This window comes from Cuculus canorus, chromosome 7, assembly GCF_017976375.1.
Source record: "Cuculus canorus isolate bCucCan1 chromosome 7, bCucCan1.pri, whole genome shotgun sequence".
NCBI classification, from domain to species: Eukaryota; Metazoa; Chordata; class Aves; order Cuculiformes; family Cuculidae; genus Cuculus; species Cuculus canorus.
The window spans coordinates 20,722,088-20,747,564 of NC_071407.1; the positions used below are offsets into that span (position 1 = coordinate 20,722,088).

Here is a 25,477-nt window from a genome sequence, read left to right on the forward strand (position 1 = left end):
GTCAGCCTCCCTCAGGAGGCGTCAGGAGAGGAAGGAGCTTCAGAGCGCTGTGGGACAGCTGCCTGGAGGGGAAAGGCCCTGGCAGGGAGCCAGGGATGTCTGTGCAGGGAAGTGGCAGCCAAGGGTATCTCCTGGTATGTGTATTGGCAAAGAGTCTCAGGTGCAGTTATGGGGCTCAGCATCATCAGCAAGTGCTCCACAGGAGTGGGGAGAGGTCTCACCTTGGAAACACAACGCCAGAGCGATGCTTAGGATGTTGCAAGGCAGCATGTACTCACTTAGGTGTGCAAAAGGCAGGTGGTGAGCATGTAGGTGGAACACAGGGGAAGGAAGGTGTTGATGTCTGCAGTGAGAAAATATAATCACAGAATCATAGAATGATTTGGTCTGGAAGGGATCTTAAAGATCATCTAATTCCACCTCCGCTGCCATGGGCAGGGACACATCCCACTAGATCGTGCTGCTCAAAGTTCCATCCAACCTGGCCTTGAACACCTCCAGGGATGGGGCAGCCACAACTTCCCCTGGGCAACCTGTGCCAGTGCCTCACCATCCTCATTGTGAAGTAATTTCTCCTTATGTGTAGTCTAAATCTGCCCCTCTCCAGTTTATAGCCATTCCCTCTGTCCTGTCACTACAGGCCTTTGTAAAAAGTCCCTCCCCAGCTTTCTTGCATGCCTCAGCGCTGAAAAGGACAAGCATGTAAGTGCTGGGTTGATGTGGAGGGAGGATATGCATCCCAAGGGGAGCTAGGTTCCTGCCTGTTTGTCCAACCTTTCCATCTCTAGTGGAGGGGATGAATGCATCTGTCCCTGCTGCCTACCCTGTCCTCAAAAACTTTGAATTCTAAAGAAAAGCTGAAAATAAGTTATTTATTATATATTTTCTTCCAAATGAATGGTGATGGAAATCTTGAGTAAGGTGTTATTATCACTGCAACCATGTTCTTCAAGTCACTGTAACAATTATCTTGCATAGTGATATTTTATTCCCAAATATGTAGTAGGCCACTACAAGTCCTATGAGTTGTAAGCCTAGACTTGCTTTTTGTCCTCTGAGGCACCTTAATGTAGCTCCCCAGAGAGTGCTGGAAAGCTTGGATGCATCATTAAATGCATTGTTGCTCCTAAAGGTGGTGCTCCCAATATAATTACCAATGTGTATAGAGGGGCATCATCTTCATTTTTCTTGGCTCTTTGTAGACCAGTAGCCATTTTGATTTTCAGCCCCTTCAGCCCTGGTAGGTGCAGACCCTGTGGGCAGTGTCTTGAAAATCAGGAGCCTCAAAGCTTGTTTAGTCCCTGCATCACAGCCTTGGGTTTTTGCTTACACACCATTTCTGAGCTCTGCAGCTGCAGTCCTCCTCCCTGTTTACCAGTCACCAGTATTGATGTTTTCTACTTCAAGCTTTCCGTTTGCCTGCTCACAGAAGAGGTGATGCCAGGGTGATTAAGCAGCCCCTCAGGCTCCTCGGAGCAGACATGGTTCTGCTGCTGCAGGAGCTGCTGTACCCAGACCTGGCCTAGTAGCTGGGAAGGACCAGCCCTACAAATTTACTGAAGCATCTTTGGATGCTGATTTGTGGCATTTAGACATGTAAATCCCTTTGAAAAATCTAGCCTTAAAGCTTTAGCACCCTCTGCAAAGGGGGTTTTGGCTTGGTACTATTTTGTCCTTCATAATTTCTCCAAAGGGTATCTTCTCTGATGATGTACTCTGCCAAAATGCTAACAGCTGGCTGGACATTGGGCTAAAAAAAACCACCACCAAACCAACATGATATGAAAAATGATGGAAGAAACAGTATCTTCTTCCAGCAAATCTGCTCCCAGAATATATTTAGTCAGATCTAGTGACTCTAATGACTAGTCTAAGCCTTTACTGTACTTATTCCCATTAGTCCCAGACACCTGTCAGCGAGAGCGGGCTCAGTTTCCTTCCTCCCTGAGCACCAGCAGACATGGTGGCTAAGCTGGAGACTGTGCCTGGCTTGGCCCACAGCCTTGGTGCCTTGGGCTGATAAGAGAAAAGAGGCTTTGCTGGGGATGCCTCACCCCGCCAAGAGTGCAGAGAGCTGGGAGGAGACAGAAACACCTTTTCTCCTTGCAAACAGAGCAGCCTCACTCCGGAAAGCCCTTGGATCTGCTACTGGGAGCCTTTCCAGGGCCTTTGTGCTCACCGCTTGATAGAAAGAAAAATAGCTGCAGAGCAAGACTTGTTGGGGATTAAAAAAGTGGTTGTGGCCCTGACTTCATCAAACACTAAAGCATAGCCTTATCTTGCCTCAGTAGCCACAAGAGTCTGATGTGCTGCATGGAGGCTGAGTGTCCACCTCAGAGTCTAACTTGGCCACAGAGCAGCAGCTGGGGCTGACACTTCTGTGTCCTGCAGGCTCCCACTGGTGGGGCTGGAGAAGGGGTGTTCATGGTGATGAACTGAGCGAAGATGCCTGCAACTCATAGGGGAGGACTGAGGGCAGTGTGACCCCAGCATGACGGCATGGACGTGACGGGGGAATGTGGGCAGCACCTGCAGCTGAACTTGGGTCGGATTTGGACACTGAACCTTGACAGCAGGCAGCAATCGAGTTGGAGGAGATGTGTGAAGGAGCCTGAGGGAGTGTAAGGAGCCACGGGGGCTGGTCTGTACAAGAGCTTTGTTCAGAGGGGAATAAAGCAAGGGGCTGCTGGGTGGTGCTATATGTCCCCATCTTCTTTGGGCTGAGCTGGGACCCTTGCACAGTGCCTGCCGTGCCCATGCAGGCAGGAGGCTGGGGCACAGCTGGGGCCATCAGGGATCTGGAGGGTCCCAGGAGCATTTGGCACAGAGAAAAACCTGCTGAGGGCCTGAGGAGAGAGATTTTCTTCTCCTCAAACTGCCGGGGATGGTGCAGCTCTGTAGCAACAGGCAGGGAGAACAGGGTGAACCCCTTTCTGCAGCTGCTGAAGCACAGTTTGCCAGACCCCTGCAGCCCCCATCGGCAGGCTTTTACCTGAAGTGCTGCTGCCTTTGGCGCTAACATGCAATGCAGTGTGGCTGTCAGCTCCTGGGATCCACTTCCCCTCTTTACCTGCCTAGCCCTCTCCCAAGGAAGGCTCACTGCCTCCTGCCCCAGCTCAAGGCTGGAAACATATTTGTTTTCCTGCTGCCTGTCACCCTTGCACAGATGCTCGATTACCGCCTCTGTGTCTCCTCCCCTCCTCTGATTCTCCCAACTGCATTTGTCTGGCTTGGCGACAGGGTAGTGACCCTCCTCTGGGGGGCTAGATTGGGGCACAGGGGGAGCTGATAAAACATCTAGGTTTGAGCAGGAGTGGTGTGTGCAGGCAGCATTGTGCCCATGCTGCTGCAGTTAGATCCTTCTAGATCTGAACGGCTTTGCTCTTGATGTCTCAGATTAGAGAGATTGCTTCCAGAGCTCATATGGTGTGGACAAAACCGGTTGTGTTTATTTTCTGTGGCTTGGTGGCAATATGCTTCATCACAAGAATGAGCCCAGCTCCCTCTCCTGGGAACAAGTTCCCTTCTGTCCACTGCCATTGTCCTCCCCAGCGCAGCCCATCACCCTCCTTACAAATTTGAGGCACAAGACAAAGTCAGCAGCATTAGCTCGGTTTAGTAGCTTGCACCTGGGTGGGAAGGACAGTGAATGCACATTCGCGTCTGTAAAGCTTATCTGCAGATCTACCTTGTCCTCACCAGAAAGCCACCCCAGAGGTGGCTGCTCCTGAGGCTCCTTTGGGAATGGTAAGAGCACTGAGCAGTGCTGCATAACCAAGGAAATGCTGGTGGATGGGTGAGGGCAGCCTCCATCTTCTTTGCTTACCTGCATCTGGCTTCACAGCACACCCATTGAAGCCAGACGGCACTCTGGGAGAGCAAAGCTGCCAGCTTTTGGCCTGCTGAAGTAATTAGGGCGAGATTTTTGAGTGCTATGTGAAAGCTAATGAGTGAAAATCATTTGGTGCTTGTAGCAGCAATGCATCTTCTGAGCCCTCTGTACGAAGGTGTTTGTTCATAACAAATGTTATGACAAGCTGGAGCACTTCTCCTTTAATCAGGGGTGAGAGTGGCATAACAAGTGCTTGCTTTTCTGCTGCTTTATTAAAATGATGGTGGCTTATGAGTAAAGTTGTCTTTTAGGGCTGTGTTTATGCTTGTGCAGCTGAAGCATTGATGTTCCCTGGGTTGGAAATGTCCCTGTTGTCATGTATTCAGACAGATGGGGAGGTTGCACTCCACCTCATTTACAGGACCAAACACTTGGGGCTTCAGAGTCTGGAAAAACCTGTGTTGGGCTAAACCCATACCTGTGCTCGAGACAGGCCGGGACTTCCTGTGGGGCTGATCCTTGACAAGATGATAAGCCAGGACCAAGCCTGGCCTCTATGGCGTGGGCCAGCTCCAGTCCCCAAGCCCAGAGCTGAGTGTGAAGCTCCTTCCATACTGCCTGGGGAAACCTGGAACTCAACAGTGCGTTGTGCTGGACCCCAGACCTCACCTGGGACCAGCCAGCAGACCTTACAGGTGGGTCTTTGTCATGCTCTGAGCGCAGTGCTTGGCAGCCATGGTGCTGCCGTGGAAGAAGGTGTTGCACTGTCCTGAGGAGTTGTTGCACTGTCCTGATCCAGAAGGAGTCTTCTGGGTGCTAGGAGCTCTGAAGGCTTGTGGAAAATTCAGCCACTTCCAGATTTGGTTGGAAATGGACCTGAACCACATCCTGCTTCTGGTGCTTGAGCCTTTTATTGGATGTAAGCTCAAGTCAAGTGACTGGGAGCAGTAGCTATCTCATAAGCTTCTTAGGAGGATGAGCCACTAAAAGGAAGAAAAGTCTGTGGTCCATTAAAGGAGAAGCATATGTCTGGAGTGAGCTCAGCCCAGTCCCTCTTCCCATGATGGCTTGGGCAGGTGAGGCATTTTCTTGGAGGGTTACAGATGTTCAGAGGAGATTTCTGCCCTCCCATCTTTTCTTCTGGAGGTGTGTGTGGGCTTTTGTTTTGAGGCTTTGATCCCTTACTCCTCAGTGACCGGTTCTTCTCACTTTCTTTCCCTCTAGGAGTATGGACCAAGACACACAGGGTATGCTTAAGTCTCCAGTGCCCTTCCTTCTAGGGCACAGCCTCTCCAAGGATGGCATGGACTCTTTCAGCAAGCATTTTGAGAGCATCATGGAGTCCCATCGAGCCAAAGGCACATCTTACACCAGCTTGGATTCCATTGACATCCTCTCTTCCCCAGCCCACACCCATGGGACTTTTTTCACTTTTGACCTCCCAACGCTCACCCCAGAAATACAGGGACAGATCCGAGACAGTGCCAAGCTGATCAAGGAGAACTTTGCTCCTCTGGCTCACTTGGAGCTGGACTCTGGGACTAGTTCAACCACAGATGCCCCCTGGACGGAGAGGGAAGAGGAGCAGGGGAGACGAAGGAAGGGTGCTCAGCACAAGCCTTGCTGCTCAGAGGACAGCTTTGGTACACCCTTGGCCTCCAACATGAGGTGAGTGACCAAAGTTGCTCGCAGTCTAGCCGGGCCACAAAGGCTTACTGTGAGTTTAACTCTGTGTGGTGTGTTTTGTAGACAGAGCCTAACCTGTGTTGCTGGGGAAGAGGGGAAGGATCAGGACTTGTCATGCTGGATTTTCTGTGAAGTGGCCAATCAGGCCAGTGATCACCATGGTGTTATGGTAGGCATGTCATTGGAAGCGCATCTCCTTTTTCATCTTTGCCAGCTTTGTTGGTGCTGGAGGGCTGAGAGGCTTCCTCCAGCCTAGCAAACATGGAGTCCCAGGACTTCAGTCCTATGGTGGTTCCCATTGCAGGACAGTCCAGCATCCATGGTGGCTGTGGTGACAGGCCAACTAGAGGTCAAGTGCCAGTAGAAATTCAACAGCCTTTTCCTCCTGGAAGCCAGACTTCCTGATACTGCTGTGTCCCTCACCATCCAAGTAGCAACCTCTTGTTTCTTGAGAGCAGGAGTCCCATGGTCTTGTACCTATTGTCCTGGCCTTCTGAACCCGCTGAGCCTTGTGTATGTTGGGAGATGGAGGGCAGAGATGAACATAGCCCACTAGAGGCTCCCTGTATGTTGCTCTGAGCCTGCCTGCATCCAGGCTTATCATGGTTACCCCATGCCTGGGAATATCTCTGGTGGAGTGGGCTGGGGGAGCCCAGCCCCACCACTTCCAACCTGTCCCTGTGTGTGACCATGTCCAGGCTGAGAAACTATGTTCTTGTGCTCCTTCCCCTTCCAGCAAGGTCTTGGGCTGAGGCATTTGTGATGTGGCAGGTTGGCAGGCTGAGTCTTTTCCCTTTTCCAGGATGCGTTTACCTGGAGTGTGGTCAGGTCTCGTCTGGATGTCAGGTCTGGTCCAGTGGTTCAGCTGCACAGCTGGCGGCTCTCAGAGAACTTCCTGTCTCAGTCATGCCAGTGCTGACCTTCCTGTTTGCATCGCCTCCTTGCTAGCTCTCTCTAACTGGTTGCTTGCTGTGCAATGCCAGAGCCTCCTGAATCTTTCAGCTACTTTGGTTTCAGTCTTTCCCACACCAAACTTTGTTAGGCTTGGTCTTTTCCACACCACTTCTGGTTGCAACCTGTGCCATCCTCAGTGCTCATCTTAGGGTGGCCAGGTGGGGATCTGAGCTCTGTGTTCTCTTCAGTGTCTGCAGTCAAGAGAGGAGAGTAGAGTATCACATCTTCCCTGTGGTCTCTCAATCATTCCAAGGGCATTTTGGGGCAGAGAGATTCTGGTTTTGGCCTTCTCTTTCCTTGGGGCACTGAAGCCAGGGAGGTGGTAGCAGAGAGGAGAGGCAAGGTTCGTGCAGTAAATTTGATGATGTCCTGGAGGCATGAGACAGCGAAGGGTGGCAGTATCCAGCTATGATCAGTGCACTCTGCAGGAAGGCTTCCTATTCCTCTGCCAAGCTAAGGGACAGAAACAGAGCTCCCTGGAGAAACCAAAAGGACAGTGACTGACCTACTGCCCACAGGGTGCCGTCATGCCACAGCAGCAACACCACCACAGGGGCAGTGGGAGGTGTGAGGGTGCAGAGGTACTGCTAGCAGCAGGAACGACAATAACATGACCTAAAGGAGATTTTTCCTCACTGGTTTATAGTCAGTGGAGTGTGGAGTGTGACGGCGGTACTGAGGATGCTGCAGCACTGTGTTCCTCTCCTAGCTCAGGTTTCAGAGCAGCCCTAGGCTGTTGTAGAGGCCACAGAGAGATGTTATTCCCCCTGAAACTGCCCTGGACCTTTGCTGAGCCAATCTTTGCTGAGCCCACCTTTGCTGAGCCTCTTTTCTTCTCTTCTTCCAGACCTCACAAGCAAGAGTACCTCTGCTTTGGTGGGAGGGGAGCATTGTAGGAAACCCAGCTGCAGCCCTCAGTGCACTCCCTGGCCTGGTTACCCCGAGGCTTGGGCTTTCTGTAGCACCGTTAAGTGTCAACCTTGCCTTCTGTTACACATACAACATCCAAGCAATAGTGTTCCCCAATTAGAAATTATTACCTTGGTTATCAGTAGGTCCTTGCACAGCTCTTCTTTTAGTTGGGTTTCTTGCCCACCTCTTGGCCTGTGGGTGATGTTCAGACCCACCGTGCTGCCCTGCAGCAGGTGAGCAGGTGCCCTAGCTCCAGCAGTGGCCTGAGGCAGGGGCTGCAGGAAGGATGGTGAGAAATGAGCCATGGGAGAGCAGAGCCCTGCCACGTGCCTGGCATGGAGCAGGAGCTCTCTGCTTCCTGGCATGAAGCAGGCCTCCCCTCGCAGTCCCCGTGGGCAGTGGTGGACAGGCAGGCAGGTGCGGTTGGAATCTGGTGTCTTGTGTGCTGGAGAGGAGTGGAGCTTGGGACTTGCAGCATGAGCTAGACTGGGAAGCAGGGGAGGTCTGGGGTACCAGGGCTTGAGACAGCCTGTCATCTGCAGGGGCAGTCCCCAGGCAGCAGGGCTCTCTGGCAAGGGAGAGGTGCAAGAAGTTTCTTCTTTGCCCATCACTGGTACTACCAACTTTCTAGACTCTCAGTGGAGTCAACCATGAAGCTGAAGCTTCCTAAGTAGTTTGAAGAAGTATCTGGGCTGGTTATCCAAGGGTTCCCGTGTAGGGAGTATCCTTGTAACATTCCCATTGAGGAGGTCTTTAATGGAAGTTGCTGTGGAAAGCAGCTCAGTAACCCCTGCAGCCATCATAAGGCAGCATCACTCATGCCAGCAGGGCCAAAGAAGGGGATTTGCCACCACCTATGGTCACAAGCAGTACAGACCAACCGCCACTAGTACAGGTGGACTGGGGACCCCGAGCAGAGGGACTCTGTGGTGACGGCTCTGCTTTATGCTGGCTTTCAGCCTCAGGCGTGGCAGAGGTGACTTCAGGCTGCAGGTCTTTGGCATGAGGGGTGACTGGTGATGAATGCCAGTGGGTCTAGACCTGTGTGTGCTGCTCTGCGGCTTTCCCTCTCGTGCCCCTGAAACCTGTGACATTATTTGTTGCAATGATTGGGGTTTGGATGGCCCTGTAGCCTGTGACTTTCCGTCTGTCTCGGTGGCAGGAACAGCCAAGCTGGTAATGTCCCCTGCATTGCTGGGGAGACATGCTGTCTGCTGGGGAGACATAGTGTCCCCTGCGGCTGGCGGCCTTGGTTCATGCAGCCTTATGCCTCATGCCAAGGCCCTGATGTCCCTCAGGATGCGATAATCTGAGGCCATGCTTTTATCTTGACCTTGCACACGGGGAATGTGCCAAAGTGCAGGCCTGGTGAGGACTCCCCGGGTGCCAGGATGCCTGCAACTCCTCTGGTGGCTTTGGCTAAAAGAAAGGGAGCAGTGGCTGAACAGCAGTGATCAGTGTGGGACCTCCCCACCCTTCCACAGTGGTGCCACGGTGGTACCCCCAGTGTGTGAGCAGGTCATCGCCCTACTTGGGTGAGTGGTGAAGGTGTGTATGTCCCCCACAGAAGGCTGAAGATAAAGCAGTGTGTTCCCAGGGCAGTGACCCACAGAAGAGGGGGAGGGAAGCAGAGCCCTCCAGGGCTGGCAGGGTCCCTCTGGGGCTAGCAGGACTGGCTGGGAAGAGATGCAGTGCTGGTGAGGTGGTGGGGTGGGAGCTGGGGCAGCCCTGAAGACTGCAGGAGGGTCGCTGCTGCTGTGGTAGTGAGACTTTTACAACCGCAGATCCAAATCCCTGGGCTTTGCCAGGCTGCTGGGTGCAAGCAGCCGTCAGGAGCAGCGTGGCACCTGCTGCGGTCCCATACCCAGCCCCACGGGCACGGCGGGATATAAACGGGCAAAGTGTATCTGCTCGGGGTGCAAGCCCGATGGAATCCGGAGCCCCGGCTCCCCTTGCCCATCCTTCTCGCCCAGAGCCAGCCTGGCCTCGGGAACGGTCCCTGAGCAGCGCTGGTGACGGGAGATGTGACCTGCCCCCCCGTGCCACCTCCGAAGGGCTCTGCCGGGACCTGAATCGGAGGCATCGCCTGCGGCGAGGCAGAAGGAAGGGCAGAGAAGCGGCAGCAAAGCGGGGGGTGGGCTGGGTGGAAGGGGCCGGGGAGCGCAGGTTCGCTAGAGGGAGAGCTGGGCGCTGCGGCTGCGGGGGAGGAGCGGCAGCCCGCGGGCTGCAGCCGCCCGGGCGGAGGAGGCGCCGGGAGCCGGAGCGGCCGCGGCCGCGCTGATAAGCTCCGCCGTGTCTCTTTATAAGGTCCCTTTTGTTACTGCAGCGGTCGGTGAGCCAGTGCCCCTCCCCTTGCCAAGGCCAGCGCGGGTCTCTCCAGCTGGCACTGGGCAAACTGGTGAGGTGATGCCCTGTGGGCTGTGCCCAGTTTAGGGCCCCGGGAGGGGGTGGATTCGGGATGTGATGGATGGGGTGGGCAGCAGAGGGCTGAGCAGAGGGAGGAGAGCAACGAGAAAAGGATGGAGATAGGGAAGGAATGGTGTGGGTTGGGAGTGCAGAGGGAGCATGAGGCTAGGGTGCAGGAGGAAGATGTCTCCCCACAAGCACTGACACGGCAAGAAATGGGTCACGAGCCTGGGAGGAATCTTCCCCCCCCAGGCATTTCCATGTTGAGACATGAAGGGCAGCAGGAGCCGGGACACAGGACCCATCGACCCTCTACAGCATGGATGGGAGCAGCAGGCAGGATCCCAGGGCTTGCAGAGCTGCCCGCAGAGGTGTGGGCAGCTGCACATGCCTGTGGGATGCAGCCCCTCATGTCAGGTGTTAATTCCAGCCCCTGGGTCTGACCCAGAGCCCTGAAGCTGGGCTTTTCCCAAGGGTCGGAGAGACCTAGGTTTCCCTGCATTAACCCCATGGCGTCTGTGTCTCTGAAGGAGAGGACAACCCTCCACTCAGCAGGTGAGTAACTGGATTTTAAGACTCTCAGCTGGCTCCAGAAATTGTTTTGTGGAATTGCAGAGTCAGCCCCTGTCCTCTGCAGGAGTGGTTGTGCCCCCCACAAGAGGGGCTGGTGAGATGGGGTGATAAAAGACAAACAGCCATCTCCAGAGAGGACTAGTGCTGCAGGGGAGGCTCTAGAATTCTGCGGAGGAACAGGAGAGAGGAGGGGCACAGCTGCCCAAAGTTCAGCTCTACATTGATCTGGCATCAGTAACAGTGGCGGGTGCCGCTGTGGCTGGGTGATTTGAGGTCCAGGTTGGGCTCCAGAGCTGACAGAAAGCAGGACCAGCCACTCCTGTGGTTGGAGGCTGGCCTGGCTGCCCTTCAATTGTCCTCCCAGCCTTAACTTCAATTCTGTGAGGAATGAACCAGCCCAGATCCTGCTGTCATAAATCAAAATTGCTCCACTGAGACCGATGGAGGGAGCTGCGTTTATTTAGCTCAGCTGAAGATCCGGTCTGGTAAATTCTTAGCAGCTATTAGGCAGGCTGGGCTTGCTTGGTGGAGGCACTGGGCATCTACCCATGCATGCAGGGTATCTGAAGTTGAGGGCAGAGTGCTCCTCTGCCTGATGAACGTGTCCCTCACAGACTTAGACCAGGCTCCGTGCCAGGTCCCTTCATGGTGCAGGATGCAAACCAGCCTCCTGTGGGGACCAACTGGCACTTGGATTGTAGTTGTAGGTTTTAAATTTCCTAGAGCAGGTATCCCACCTGGAAATGTGTCAGGCAGGACCTGGACAATCCAGGGGCTCAGTTCAGCACCCGCAGCTGAAAACAGTGGCTACCTGACCCAGCCTGTCTCCAGGGATATCTCTCCCTCTGAGCTTCTGGGAAGCAGGGAGTTGGTGGAGGGAGGGTCCTGCCACACAGATACTTCCCTGCTGGCAGCCAGGAGCTAGAGGTCGGCCCTCTGGGGCAGCCTTTGCTGAGCTAGTGCCTTATTGCTGCCCCGCATCCAGGAAAGATTTGCTCTTGGTTGATGGTAGCCGCGGAGAGAACATGGTGTCAAATGAGCCCAGTTTGTGATGGCAAGGTAGAGAGGATGTCAGGGCCCCTGCAGTGACACACCGCATTGCAGCTAGGGAAGGTGCTGTGGTCTCTCCTGCTGGGCTCCAGGCAGTCAGCCAGAGGAGGAATATTGGGGCGAGATGAGGATCTGGCTCCAGGAAAGGAGCGTTTGGCCCTGAGAAGAAACATTTGGGCCCTGGAGAAGCATCTGGTCCTGGAGAAGGAGTTTCTGTGGTGCAGTGGCTCTGAGCAGCACTGCAGTCCTGCAGCAGCGCCCCAGGGCTGGGAGCACAACATGGTCCTTGTGCTGGGCTAGGGTGGAAGGTGGCTGGTGAAGAGCTTCTGTCCCCAAGTGAGCCCTGAGTTGGATCACATGCTGTCCTGAGAGATCCCCAGAAGGACCTTGCTGTTGCTGACAAAGGTGCTGGGGACCCCACCTCTCTAGCGAACACCTCTGAGGTGGCAGGGGGACCTGTGCTCCCAGCAACATTGGAGGTGGCAGCGGCTGTCCTAGGCAGGCAGCAGTGATGAGCTAGCACTCTGTCCACTCAGAGATGACTCATTTCAGGCACGCTGAGGGTACTCGCACAATACCAAATTTGATCTTTATTGCCTAAGTGTGGGCCAGTTCTCAGATTGAAAATATATTTTATGTAAAAAATATTATTTCAGTGTTTCTTCAAGCCAAACCGAAATGTCACTTTAGAAAGTACACTAAAAAAAAAAAATCCACCATGAGACATTAGCTCATTGGCAAGAAAATTAGCATCACCTCAGTTGCCTCAGACATGGACATGTCGCTTTGCTCTGTTCTCCATTTGCTTGAGGATTGTGATCTTGGTTTTCTGTCTTGAAGCTGCACGTTCTCCAAGCTAGCTAAAGCTTGGAGTGGTAACAGACGGGTGTCACAAATGGGGCACTTCCAGCCTGTTGAGGCTGATGGCCCATATTTAACAGCATGAGAGTGGTTTGAGTGTTGGAAGAAACCCCATTTCATGGCATGGCTGGGTAGTGCCTCATCTCGAGAGGAAGATTATGCTTTGCTCATGTAAAACCCCAAATCAGTATGTGTACTTAGTGATGGGGGCATATCAGATCCCACTGCCTTGAGTCCCAGGCTGTGATCCCGGTGTGCCTATTGCAAGAATTGCAGCCGCAGGTTGGGAGCTTGCAGGGAGATACAGCTATTGAAGGATAAGAGACATTTTGTAACTAACCTCATGCCTGGATGCTTAGCACTGGGTAGGAAAGCTTAGGACCACAGGTTGGGAAGAGAGGTTATAGGGGAGGACTCAGAGGTCTAGGTTAGCTCCTGAATGCTCCAGGAACCAGCCATGTGAGGGAGGACAAACTCTCAGGCAGGATAGGCAAGGTCCAGAAGCGTATTGGGAGTTTTTAGTCATGGTTGAAAAGAATGAAAAGGTCTTCAAAGGGTGACTGAGAAGCTGCTTGCTCTAGAGGTGACGTTGGAGCATGGGGAGGGGTTGAAGGGTAGTTTTGTAGCTCAGCCTGTGGGTAGAAAAGCATACCTGGAGCTGTTGGGCTGGAAAGGGGACAGTGCCTGTGCTCCCATGATAGCAGATAGAGTTTTAGTAAAAAATACAATCACTACAATTCATGGCTGGCAGGTACCAGTTACTAGGATGGATTAATCTTTTCTGCTGCTGGGAAGCTAAGAGCCTGCGAGCCCTATCCTTGGCTGAGGGCACAGTGGCTGCAGCTGGACAAGGAGTCAAAGAGGGGCTGAGGTGTGTGTCTGGCAATGGCCAAGCAGCATCCAGCCTGTTCTGCTCTTGGGTGCTCCCTGGGGTGGCTTTGTCCCTGCTGGGCGGTGCAGGCACAGCCAGGTGCTGGAAGCCTCCTGCCCAGTGCAGGTCCCTGGGTTTGGAGCTGGTGAGCTCCTAATCACCTGTGGCCCTTCTAGTGGCTGCTTCCACCAGGGTAATATTTGAGCACCCTGGGGAGGGCTGGGGCCAAATAGGCATGCATCCGCCCTGGGCCGCCCATCTAGGTCTTAACCACAATTGCTGTCTGGCACTGACAAGCTCAGTGGTGGTCAGAGCCATCTCCCAAGGGACCTGCAGAGTGTCAGAGCCACTTTCACTAGTGAAGCGTCTGGCCCAGGGGTCTGAGTGCAGAGCAGCTCCCCGCATTGCACGCAGGCTGGAGTTGTTGGGATAGTGGGCAGGAGGTGCCTGAGAGCCCCCCGAGGCATGGGGCAGGCTGTCAGTGCTGTGCGGGGCTGCCCTGTGACAGGCAGTGCTATGAGCAGCAAGGACGCTCGTCCTTCGTGGAAGAAGTGGAGCCTCAAGGAGATTGGCTTGGGTAATTGGCTCAGGAGAGCAGGCCTCTTAAAAGTCAATTAGAGACTTTTAAAAATAAATCAGACTGGAACATTGTGAAGGCTGCCAGAAAATTTGGGCGAGGTCACAGTTGCTTAACGTTCATTGTTTATTAGATTCAACCATTTTTTTCATTGGGATAACTTCTGAGCCGCTGAGTCAGACTGCTTCGGGGGCTAAGCCAAGAGCATCTCCTAACGCGGCCATTTAAGGCATGGTGGGCTGAGAGCTGATGCATAGCCTGAAGAAGACAGTACACCCCACTGTGGGCTGGGAGGCCAGGGTGGGATTCCTTTGTCTTCACTCCCTCTGTCTCAGTTTTGCCTTCTGTGTATTGCTTTTAAGTGGGAAAAGATGAAGGAAGGAATTACAGTCGTCTTGTCTTGAACAGAAACTGCACTCAAGAGCAGCACAAGGAGTTGTCCAGGTTAAAAAACAAGTGCGGATCTGTAGGACAGCATGTGATGTGCACATGTTTCTGCTCAAAGTCTCTGCGACAGCTGAGCCTGGCAGAGCCTGAGCCCACACATGCAGTTTCACAGGCTTGGTGTGAGGGACTTTTGAGCAGTTGTCTGGTTTCTCCACATCCAATTTGGACAGGGGTTTGGGTTCCATTGCACTGTCATCTGTCACTGGAACTGTCCTATCACCCCACCTCTCTTCCAGCTGCATCCCCAAACCTTCCCTTAGCTCCTAGACCTCATTTTGGAGTGTGTCTAACCAGTGTTGTTCATCCTGGGTCCCAGCAGTGAGTAGATGGTCTCTGATGCGGGGTGAGGAATCTGCATTTCCTGCGGAGCTGAATGAGGAGAGCATCTGTAGGCAGGCTAACATGGAGTGTCCCTTCCCATTGCAGCGATCGCCCCCTAAGCCAGCTGGACTCGGACTCGGAGATGGACAGCATGGAGCAGCTGGCCCTGGGCAGCACGGACACCCTCTCCAATGGGCACAAGGCTGACCTGGAGGCCGCCAAACGCCTGGCCAAGAGGCTATATAACCTGGATGGCTTTAAAAAAGCTGATGTGGCCCGCCACTTGGGGAAGAAGTACGTGTGGGTATTTGCAGGGAACATTCCATTCTGCAAGGGCCCTACTGGCACCCACGGTGTACCCACAGCTGCCTGTGGGGCACCAGGCTGGCGAGCAATAGCTGGCAGGACCCTAGAACCCACTCCCTGTGACTGATACATCTGTACCAGTTATTCCTTCTGAAGGCCTTAAAACCTAAGAGACATACAGGATTTGGCACCTTCCTACTGTGACTGCGTCTTGGATGCTCCAGTAAGGTGTTGGGACAGGGGGATGGCTAGCTGACCTCTTACGGGCCCTTCCAGCTCTAGCTTCTCCAGTTTCTCTTATGTGCCCAACATTCCCGTTGGATCTCTGAGTGACTTCTCTGAGTTTCATGGGAGTGTGGGGTGCACACTTCCCACAGCCCTGGGAAGCTCAGAGCCTCCTAGAATCTACCCCATCCTTTTCAGCTTTCAGATGTCCCACAGTCTGGTTGATCCCACTCTCGCCCACTCCTTTTCTATTTCAGCAACGAGTTCAGCAGAATGGTAGCAGGGGAATATCTGAAGTTCTTCGTGTTCACAGGGATGAGCCTGGACCAGGCTCTAAGGTCAGACCTGAGTGCGTGTACATGTACGTGTGCGTAGTGACCACTCAAGTGAGGTCCCAGCAGACTGTACCCTCCACAGCTCCACACCCACGCAGACATCTGCAGGAGCCAGCAGACCCCATGGCTCCCACCAGGAGATCCTCTTACCTCTTAAGGAGGGGAGGGTGGTTCCCAAAGTGGTCTCTCAGCCACACAACTGAAAAAGAACATTCCTGGTCTTAATTCAGTGGCCAATGTAGTTGGATGACAGGTTTACCTAGCTCTGGCTTTCCAGGCCTTGAGCCCAGACCTTCCTGGTGGACCTTCTGGTGGAGCCCAGACCTTCCTTCCCTTTCCCACCTCCTTTCCCAGTGCAGTTCTTGCTGCTGATTGTAGGTCTCTGTGACGTGCTGGCAGAGCATGATGCTGTGGGCTTGGAGGGGAGTCCTGCAGCGGGCTGGGAGGGATGTGTGATGACAGGGCTTTGTGCAGCACACAGGGGCTCTCCAAACCAGAAAGAACCGCTCCATTCCTGTGCAGAGTGGGTTGGAGAAGCCACTGATGGGCTTTATGTGTGACCAACACTGCTGCTGCTTCTTCAGGTCCTTTCTAAAGGAGCTGGCATTGATGGGAGAGACACAAGAGCGAGAGCGAGTGCTGGCTCATTTTTCCCAGCGTTATTATGAGTGTAATCCCAACGCCATCTCTTCAGAAGGTGAGAAATTGTGCGTGTTCATGTGTGCATGTGTGTGTGTTTCAAATGAGCCCGTGCATTCATCAACTCCATGAAGGTGCTCAAACTGAAACCAGAGAGCAGGCTGAGCGCCTGTACTGGTGCCTTCAGAGACAGCCCTGGTTACAGAGCTGTCATTTCCCTCAAATGACAGATGTTTTATTTTTTCTTTTATAAAAAAAAAACCAAAACCTCCCATGGTTGGATCATACATAATTAGGGCTCAACCCATCCTTAATTCTGACCTTGAGCAGATTAGCACAAGAGGCGAGGGAAGGCCTTCCTCACAAAAATAGACTTCAGCTGAGGGAATAGCCAGGTGAGAAAACTCAGGTGCCCAGCACTTGGGGTGGTACGTACACCCACTTTGTACTGTTTCACGTCTTTGTGCCTCTCCTTTGTGCATTCATGTGCTGAGTTTGCTCAGGGTTGGCTCTGGGGCAGGTGAGGTTTGGGCTGCCTGGCTGGCAGAGTGCTGTGCTGGTCCCACCTTGCTATGCTAGGAGCTCTGCAGGATCAGCTGTAGCATCGCTACCTGGCTGAAGGGGCTGCCTGCCTTCAGGCTTTGAGGGGAGTTTGTACGTTCGGGTTTAGGACCAGCTTTTAATTCAGTGGCCTCCTACCTACTCGCCTGTGTGCTTCCAGCACCACGCTGACTGCTGTGTACGGTGTGTGCCTGGGATAGGAGGAGGAGGCTCAGAGTTGTCTTAGGCCCTGCTTGAGGTGCTCAGGGTCTGGAGCACCAGCTGTGAGGCTGAGCCACGGGCTCTAATTCCTGTCCTATGCTTGTGCTGCAGACGGAGCCCACACCCTCACCTGTGCCCTGATGCTGCTAAACACAGATCTGCATGGACATGTAAGTTTCCACTGCTGTCAGCCCCAACTGTCCCTGCCCTGTCTGTCCCCAGTGCCCTCTACTGCAGGTATGGGACCCTGGGTCCATGAGGTCTGGTCACCCCTCCCATGTCTAGGGAACAGAGAGGAGAAAGGCTGAGTGAGAGATGGAGGTGGTGAAGGAGAGAGTGGACCTTTGGAAGAGATAGGCTGAGCCGTAAGATGTGGAGGTGGGATGAGGACAGAAAAGGAAAGTGGACAGGGTGACAGGGTGGGAGTGAAATTCCAAAACTTGCTGCCATGGGAGCAGGTAGCACCCAGCTTAGAAAAAGGAGGCTATTAAAGACTCCTAGTCTCTAGGCGAAGCCAGCAGCTTCCCCACATCTTCAGGCAGCTGCCCTGAGACCTGGCTGGTCCCTTACCATACCGCAGAAATGTGAGGGGTGCCTTTTCTGAGCTGTGGGATTGGCTCCAGACAGCGCTGGTCCCCTGGCTCAAAGGTAACCCCCTGTATTTCTCTCCTCACGACTCCCACAGAACATTGGGAAGAGAATGTCCTGCTCTGACTTCATTTGCAACTTGGAGGGTCTCAACGGAGGCACCGACTTCCCCAAGGAGCTGCTCAAGGTAAATTTGGTCATTCTCCCTGGTTAGCCAAGCAGCAGGAGCAAATCGGAGAGCTTTGGGTGGGATCACATGAATGTCTATGTGAGATGCAGTGAAAGTGTCCATCCTCGTGCAGGAATATCCCTTGGCCTGCAGTTTTCCTCCTGACTTGCTGAGGGGAATGTGGGCTGCCTTGTTCCTCTGGGAGGACACGGGCGCCCCAGCTGAGGTCCTGATGCCCTCACTGCTCTTGCTCTGCCTACATCGCAGGCAAGGAGGCACAAATGGGTACAGCATATGAGGGCTGGTTTGCCCAGCTGCGGCCAGAGGCTTCATGGCATTGACCCTGTGGTACTCGGCCCTTCCTGGTTCTCTGGAACACTGGAGCCCAAGGCCATGGCCAGGCCTTGGGATTGGAGGTATCTTGGGTGGCCTGGGGAATGTTTCTGGTGACATGGGCAAGGCATGGTGATGGGGAGGGTGGGCTAGTGACTAAAGTCCCAGAGCTGGGAGCTCACCACGCTGTTGTGACGGAGGGACTCTTGCCTTCTTCCTGCCTGACCCAGTGTCCAATGGGGCTTGGCCAAGGGAGGCAGAATTCAGCAAGCACTTCCAGCCTCAGACTGCTTTTCTTCTCCAGCATCGCCTGTTCTCAGGAGGGTTTTCCGAGCTGCCCTGTCCCCAAGTTGGGCCCTGGAAATAGGATTAGCTACACAGGACCTGCTGTTCAGGAACCATTGTAAAGCACTACAGATGTCAAATACTCATGATGTAGAAGATGGGTTCCCACAGGGTGCCAGAGCCATGATGGGGCACATGGTCGATGAAAAAAGGCAATGGAAGGTGGAAAGCTGAGCTCCCTTTTCAGCCTCTGTGGGTCTATTCCTGGCTGTGTCGCTCACCCCATCATTATGGGGTTACCAGCAGCTCTCAATAGGGCTGTCCTCCCTCTCAGCCCACGCTTCGCCAGTAAAAGGAGTTGCTCAGGAAAAATTCTCCTCTAATTTTAAACCCATTTCCAGAAAAGGCTTTAAGCACTCAAAATGAAATAGAAACATCCAAAATGAGTATCTTGAACCACTACCATCCAGTGCTGCTGCATCCTGGAGCATCCAAGCTCCAGAGGCTCCTTGGCATGCCTCGTTTGCAGCCCGCAGCATCTCGTGGTTGGATACCTGGACCTCGTGCACCACCACATCCCTGTTAAACTTCACCCCCAAAAATACCAGCAGTTTAAACATGTGAGATCAAGTTATCCCATCAGATCCCAGCCAGTGGGAAACAGGGCAGCAAGTAAGTGCCACAAAACTACGGGGTTTCTCTCCTGGGTAGGAGCTGGGTGTAAGGCAGCAGAAGGAGGCTGCAGTGCTGCAGCCCAGCCCCACACAGCTGTGCTTGCAGCCCAGCAGCGGGAGGCTGCTCTGCTAAAAATGGCCTGTTCCCTCTGCAGCTGTGCTGCTTCCCACTGCTGCTTTTTAGCCGCCTCTGTGTGGGAGCCGTGCTGGGGAGGGGGAGCAAAAGGCAGCATGAGGAACCATGCACGGGGCAGGCTGCAGCTCCTCACCTGAAGCACTGCTCTGTTTCAGAGAGCCCCTGCCCATGCAAGGGGGAGCAGGGTCCTGGAGCAGCTGAAATGGGGAAAGTGCTGTCAGCCTGTGCTGGGGAGGGGGGCAGAAAGGAACAGTGCCTGGAGGGGCTGTAATGCTCCTGGGCAGCCTTTGCCAAGCTCAGCTGGAGAAGACATCCTCTCTCTTCTGCCCACTGCTCTCAGGTGCTTCAGTGCTTTGGTTCCCGCATAGGCTCAGGGGGCAGAGAAATGGGGAAAGGCTCTCCGCCTGTGTCAGCCCGTGCTAGTCCTGTTACTCCAGTTAGGATGCTGCTTCCTCGGGGACTGAGGCTCCTCGGCAAGCGTGCAGCTCGGCTGGCTGGCTAATTTTAGCGCTCCAGGAGCACACACGTATTCTAAGGGCAGCAGGGGAGGGGAAGGGCGGGCAGGCTTCACAGGAGCTTCCCAAAGCTCAGGGTTGGGTCTTGGGCAGCTGCAGCAGCGCAGAAGAAGAGTCCTATCCTGGTAGTTCTTCCAAGCCTGCCTAGGGAGATAGAGCAGGCTGCTACCCCACAGGCTTCAGAGCTGAAGGGCTGGAGGTGGCCCCCACCACACAACACTCACCACTCGGGGGGAATGGGGACAGCAGGAAAGGACCTAGGTGGCTGCAGGGGACACACGCCCTATGACTCTGGGCTCGGCATCAGGAATAGACGTGCAGGGAGCCTGGGCACTCCCCTCATCTCTGGCTGCAGGGAGTCCCACGACAAACACAGCGTGATGCCTGAGAGCGGGTGGCAGCTTGAGTCAGATGAGAACTTTATCTGCTAGTAGATAATACATGTAAACAATCCCAATTTTATGCAGAAGAAATGAAAACACTTGAAAGCTTATGCTTTCACAGCTGAGCACCACGTCCCCCTCACTGGCAGTGCCTTGCTGTGCCCTGCACAGCACTGCTGCTGGAGCTAACATAGTGATGTCTTACTGGCACTGCTGCTGGAAATCCTTTCCTCTGGATCTGAAAGCTCCCTTGGAAAATTGTACTCCAGAGGCCAGGCTGCCCAGGGCTCCAACTTGAGTGTCCTCCCACCAGGGCAGGGAGCCATGCCAGGAATGTAAGAACCTGTATAATGTCATGCCTGAGAATGCTCACATCTGCAGACTTGGACCTAAACTCCTGTGGCCAAATGAAGGTAGCTGCCCTTGCAGCAAGGAAGGAAGCAAAGCAGGATGGACATCCTAGAGCTGGTGGTATTCTGGTTAGCTCTTGAGATGTTGCTCTTCTCATATTAGTGTGATTTTGGCCCACCCCTGTAGAATTGCAATCACTGTTGCTGGTTGTCTGTTATATTTCAGATGTGGATTTGACATTTACATGATTGATCACTTTGCGGAGCCTTAGCTCATTCCCATCTTCCTTACTTTTTTAGCTTAACCTTGTGCTTTGGCGGCTGGTAACAACACAGTAGGGCCAGATCAGACCCATTACTCCCTGGTGCTGCTTAGTGATTGCAGCAGTGAGCCAAATCTGTGCTGCCTTCCAGCCTAGGAGCCCGAGTACTTCACAGATGTTAATGAATTAAGCCTGACAATGCAATTGGTCCCTGGAGGAGGAAGGTAGGATGGGCCTCCACCTTGCAGCTTGGAGGCACAGAGGCAGGGCTCAGGCACTGCACGCAGACTGCTGGGTATGTGGTTAGCAATGTGGGAAGAAAGCCCCAGCTCCCACCTCTGAGCTATAATCTCAGGAATGCTCAATCTAATCTTCCAGATTATTTTCTTTTGCCTCTCTCTCCTGGGAGTGATACGCTGCTCTTCCCTGTCTACCACGCTCCCCCCCGCCTCAGGAGCAGCCCAGCACCTCTGAAGGGCTGGGCACCCATGCCCACTTCCTCACAAGTTTTGCCCAGTGATCACTACTCCAAGCAGTTAGGACAGAGTGGAAAATTTCCCCTTCTCCACTGGCCACATCTCCTATTCAGTTAAGCTGAACTAAATTACGCATCAAACCTTCGTGCCTTCTGCAAGGATGACCAGCCCTTTGCTTCTTCACGGAAACAGCTGCCTGGAGCATCCATGTCCTGCCCTTAACCAGCCAAACAGCTCCAGCTACTGATTTTTCTGGCCTGACCTCAAAGGAATGGGCAGGAGGGTCAAGTGTGGGATGGATGCTGTAGGTGGAAGGCCTGAGAACTACCAGCTCAGCAGCTCTGCAGCCGCCTGGCTGGTACCAACCAAGGAGCTGCCTGCCCAGTGGAGCACAAGTCGTCACTGTCACTGCCCCTGGGCTCCGGGAGTGCACACCACCCGCTCCTGGTGTCCTGGCTGGGGCACCGAGGGCAGCTCCAGCCACTCGTGTCGGGTCAGCGCTGGGGATGCTGTCCTGCCAGGGGAGATGCATGCCCCTGCCCCACGACTGCTCGGGTTGGATGGGATCTGATAGGCTCTGCTCAGACCAGACCGACTAAGCTTGGCTGGGCTGGACCAGCTGGGCTTGGCTCGGACGGGATCATATGGGATCAGCTCAGACCAGACCGATTCAGTTTGGCTGGGCTCGGACTGACTCGACTCGGCTCGCTCCGAACTGTCTCGGCTGGGCTTGGCTTGGCTGGGCTCAGACCCGCTCAGCTTGGCTCGCACTGGACCGGCTCGGCTCGACTGGCTGGGTTCGCACCAACTGGGCTTGGCTCGGATCAGACCGGCTCGACTGGGCTGGGCTCTGCTGGGTTCGGACCAGCTGGGCTGGGCTCGGCTGGGGTCGGTCGGTCTCGGGCCGCCATTGGCTGCGGGCGGGGCGGGGCGGGGCGTCGGGCGGCAGCGGGAGCGCGGCCCGGCTCGGCCCCGCTTCAACAGGCGGCGGCGCGGGCAGGGCGGTCTCCGCCGGGCACCGCCGCCCCGCCGCCGGCAGCAGCAGCATGATCGGCGTCAACAGCATCAACAGCAGCGCGGGGCGCATGCGGTCCCGCTCCATGTGCTCGGTGCGCTACGGGCGCAACTACCGCGGCGCAGAGACCTTCTGCTACGGGTGGCCGCAGCGCTCCCGCACCCTCAAGCCGGTGCTCTACACCGACCTGGTGGTCAGCCGCCTCCAGAGCCGCCGCAAGAAGAAGCCGGTAAGCGAGGGGCGCCGCGGGGGATGGCAGCGCCCTGCGGGGCCGCGGGCGGGAGGACGGACAGACGGACAGAGCCCCGGCACGGATGGAGCGAGCCGCCGGCCCCGACTCCCTCCACCGGCCGATTTCCACGGAGCCAGGTCCCTCTCCGGGTCTCAGCCCCGCCGTCCTCCCCGCATCCTGCCCGGAGCTCGGGAGCGCGGCGGGACCGCGGTGACATTGGCGCTGCGAGCGGCGGCTCGACAACAAAGCCTGCTGGAAAACACCGCCGCGAGGAGAACCCGGGACAGAGCCCGTTCCGCTGGGACCAGCTCTCCGGCTTAGCACGAGCGACAAGCCCTGCGGGCTCCTGGCCAGGGGCTGCGCTGAGCCGCGCAGCCCGGCACCGGCTGGGGACGACCGAGGGGCAGCGCCGCGGCCCCGGCTCCCAGCCCAGGGTGGAGCGGCTGCCTGGACAAAAAAGGGCTTTTTATTGCCAAGAGCTCTCTTGCTGCAAGCCACCATCCTTTTTGGAGGTGTTACACTGCTGTGCATCAGCTCTAGGTGGAGAGAAGCAAACAGGCTGTCTCTGGGCACGTCCTACCTCGGTCAGGTGCCAAGGAAGAGTCCTCAAGCTGGAGCAAAGCAGGCAGAGGTGCTCCAGGGCTGCCCGGGCTGGCCCCGTGGCCAAAACCAGCCTGGTGGGGCCATCGGGGCCATGACAAGCAGCGATGCTGTCATAGCGCAGTACGATCTGGGGGCAGCATTAAGTTGTGACGCACTGAGATGGAAACATGCAGTTGGAAGGAGACACTAGGTCGCTGCTTTCATTGCTGCGCTGTGAGGGATGGAGGGGTCTGCCATCCTGGGGCAGGTAGTTGGCTGGGCAAGAAATGTTGTAAAAGAGGCTGGTGCGGCTTATGATGTTGCTGAGTTGAAAATACGGGGTGTGGATGGGTAGCCATCGCCTGCTGTTGCTGCCTGCAGCAGGGAGGAAGGTGATGCGCAGGACGCTGTCCCCATGGCAGCCTACCTAAAAGGGGAAAAAAAAGTCTGTCCCCAAGTCACTCCACTGTGTGCGCACACAGGAGCCCCTCTGCAGTGGAGGGGGGGACATGGAGTGTGCGCAGCAGGGTTGGTGCGTGCCAGGTGATGAGTTGTTCTTGAACATGGGTTGTGTGTGTTGGGCAGGGAGCGGGGGTGGAGCGGGTGCCGTGAAGGTGAATAAGGGACCTGGCATAAGTACGGTTCCTGCTGATTTATATCTGTAATCTGACAGTGTAGTTTGTATCTGTGCGGCTGGGGTTCTGGGTGCCTGGGAGACCTGACAGAGCTTTGTGGCTGGGCATAGAGAAAGGTATTTTGCCAAGGAAAAGTTGGGAAAAGCTAGCAGCTGAGCTTTTATATTGAAATGCTGCCAGGCATGGAGAAAGGGAAAATGACTGCAGGAAGGGTGCTTGGTAGTTATGAAGTCTGTTTTGCAGAATGTCAAGCAGCTGTGGCTGGTTGTAGGGCTGGCAGGAGGGAGGGGAACTTTGACCTGCACAGCGCATCTTGCAGTACTGAGAGCCAGTATGTTAGTTAGGACAGGAGCCAGCAAACTGGAAAGAGAATGTGTTGATAAGAGTTGCAATCTATAAAAGAGGCACCCCAGAAGGGGTTAAACCCCTCTGCCACATGCCTAAATTCCCGCTTTAACCCTCCTCTGTTACTTGGGTGCTGGGCTGTGGGCCTCAGTATAGTCTCTTCTGTGCCAAAGCTGTGTCCAGGCTATCTTGCTGCCTGGTTCCCCAAACCAGCCCTGGATCTCCCCTCTGATCTGCTCTGGGCTGAGTAGCTGAAGGGGAATGTCTTCTCCCTGCCTTGCTTGTGTAGCCCGGTCGGCAGCAGGAACGGCACGAACGCTGGGCTGGAGTATCAGAGCCATCTGCCTCCAGCCTAGTGCAGCGCCTCCTGGAGATGTTTGTGAGAGCAGGACTCTACTCGGCTTGCTTTCGGAAGGCAGGGCACCAGAGATGTTGATTCAGTTAGAAATCCCACTGGGACATTTTATTTGTAGGTCTCTTTGGCGTTGCGCATGTCCAGGGCAGAGCTGGCTGGCTGGCCCGGCATGCTGCAGCGGTGAGCTCATAACCTGGCGATGACAAAAAGCACCAACCACACTTGGGGTTGGCTGTGGTGGCATGGGGCCAGTGCCCTGCTTTCTCTTGGGTGGTCATTGCAAGTTCAGAGCTGCCAAGAGGTGCCATCCTTTCAGTCCTTTAGGAATGAATCCATGGAGCAAAGGCAGCCTGGAGAAGAGGGACTTGCTGAACAATGAAACCGGTGTCTCTGGTCTCTGCTGACATGGTTGCGAATTAGGCTTCAGGAGCCTGCACAACCTGTGCTTCCCCAGCGGAAACAGTCTGTGCACCAAAAAGGCCAGAATTTAGTAGACTGACAGGAGTTGGTTCTGCCACAGGCCCAGAAAAGCAGGATGAGCTTGGTGTCTGGAGTGCGTCTTCTCTGCTAGGACTTGGCCTGCGTCCACCAGCTTTGTTCCTGACACTGGTGTCTGCTGAGGATGGCATTTAGCCAAGCAGAGACTTGGCAGGATGTAGATGTAAGGCTTTGCATTGTCCACTCAATCCCTCCAGTCTCCCTCTTTGCCTCTCGCTGTCCCCTCACACCCAGGAGTGCTGAGCAGCCCCCGCTCCCCATCTCTGAGGTGGGGATACTTGGCAGCCCCTGCCTGCAGCAGCTTGTGGGATGCTATCTGGGCTTGTAGTAGGGTGGGTGGAGAGGCTACAAGGCAGTTTAGCCTTTGAGGTGTTTACCAGCAGTCCAAGAGCCCAGGTTTTTGTAGCACAGTGCTCAGATGAGCTGTTTTCCGGCACTGTGCCATCCAGAATTACTCCTCGGGGATCTTCTGACATCAACTCATTCACTCAGTGTTCCTCCCGCAAGTGTGGCCCATGGCTCCCTCTGGTGCGGTGCCTCACCCTCTCATCCAAAATCCCCACTCTGCTCGCTCAAGTCTCTTTTCCTTGGGGACAAGGATCTGACCACCCTCTGTATCGTCACTGAGCTGGGTGGGAGCCAAGCCACATGTCCCGTCCTGCTTGCTGTTTCGGAGAAGCTTTTCTGCAGTTCCCAGTCCCTGACTCTGTTCCTGTCTCCTTTTTGTGTCTGTTGGTTCTCAACATCTCTCGTCTGTGAGTCCCCAGCAGCGAGTAAGATCCTTTCTGTTTCCCGTGGTGACTCCTTATCACTTACATTGCTCTGAGATGCCTGTTTCTCCCCCTGCTCCACTCCCAGATTATGTTCTGCAGGACTTTGAGTTGCT

At 54.7% G+C, this 25,477-nt stretch overlaps 1 protein-coding gene across 6 annotated transcripts in view; it reads left to right on the forward strand.

Annotated features, from left to right (window-relative positions):
- PSD (pleckstrin and Sec7 domain containing) overlaps window positions 1-25,477 on the forward strand; it is a 48,093-nt gene that overhangs the window by 14,864 nt on the left and 7,752 nt on the right. For 3 of the 6 annotated variants that reach the window (XM_054072315.1, XM_054072317.1, XM_054072316.1), the window contains 6 exons: window positions 5,057-5,500; window positions 14,596-14,790; window positions 15,279-15,359; window positions 15,941-16,053; window positions 16,869-16,927; window positions 17,443-17,532. In XM_054072315.1, coding sequence (XP_053928290.1) covers window positions 5,057-5,500; window positions 14,596-14,790; window positions 15,279-15,359; window positions 15,941-16,053; window positions 16,869-16,927; window positions 17,443-17,532 — 982 coding nt within the window. The remainder of the gene's footprint in view (window positions 1-5,056; window positions 5,501-14,595; window positions 14,791-15,278; window positions 15,360-15,940; window positions 16,054-16,868; window positions 16,928-17,442; window positions 17,533-25,477) is intronic. The other 3 variants (XM_054072318.1, XM_054072319.1, XM_054072320.1) reach the window with 2 other exon arrangements.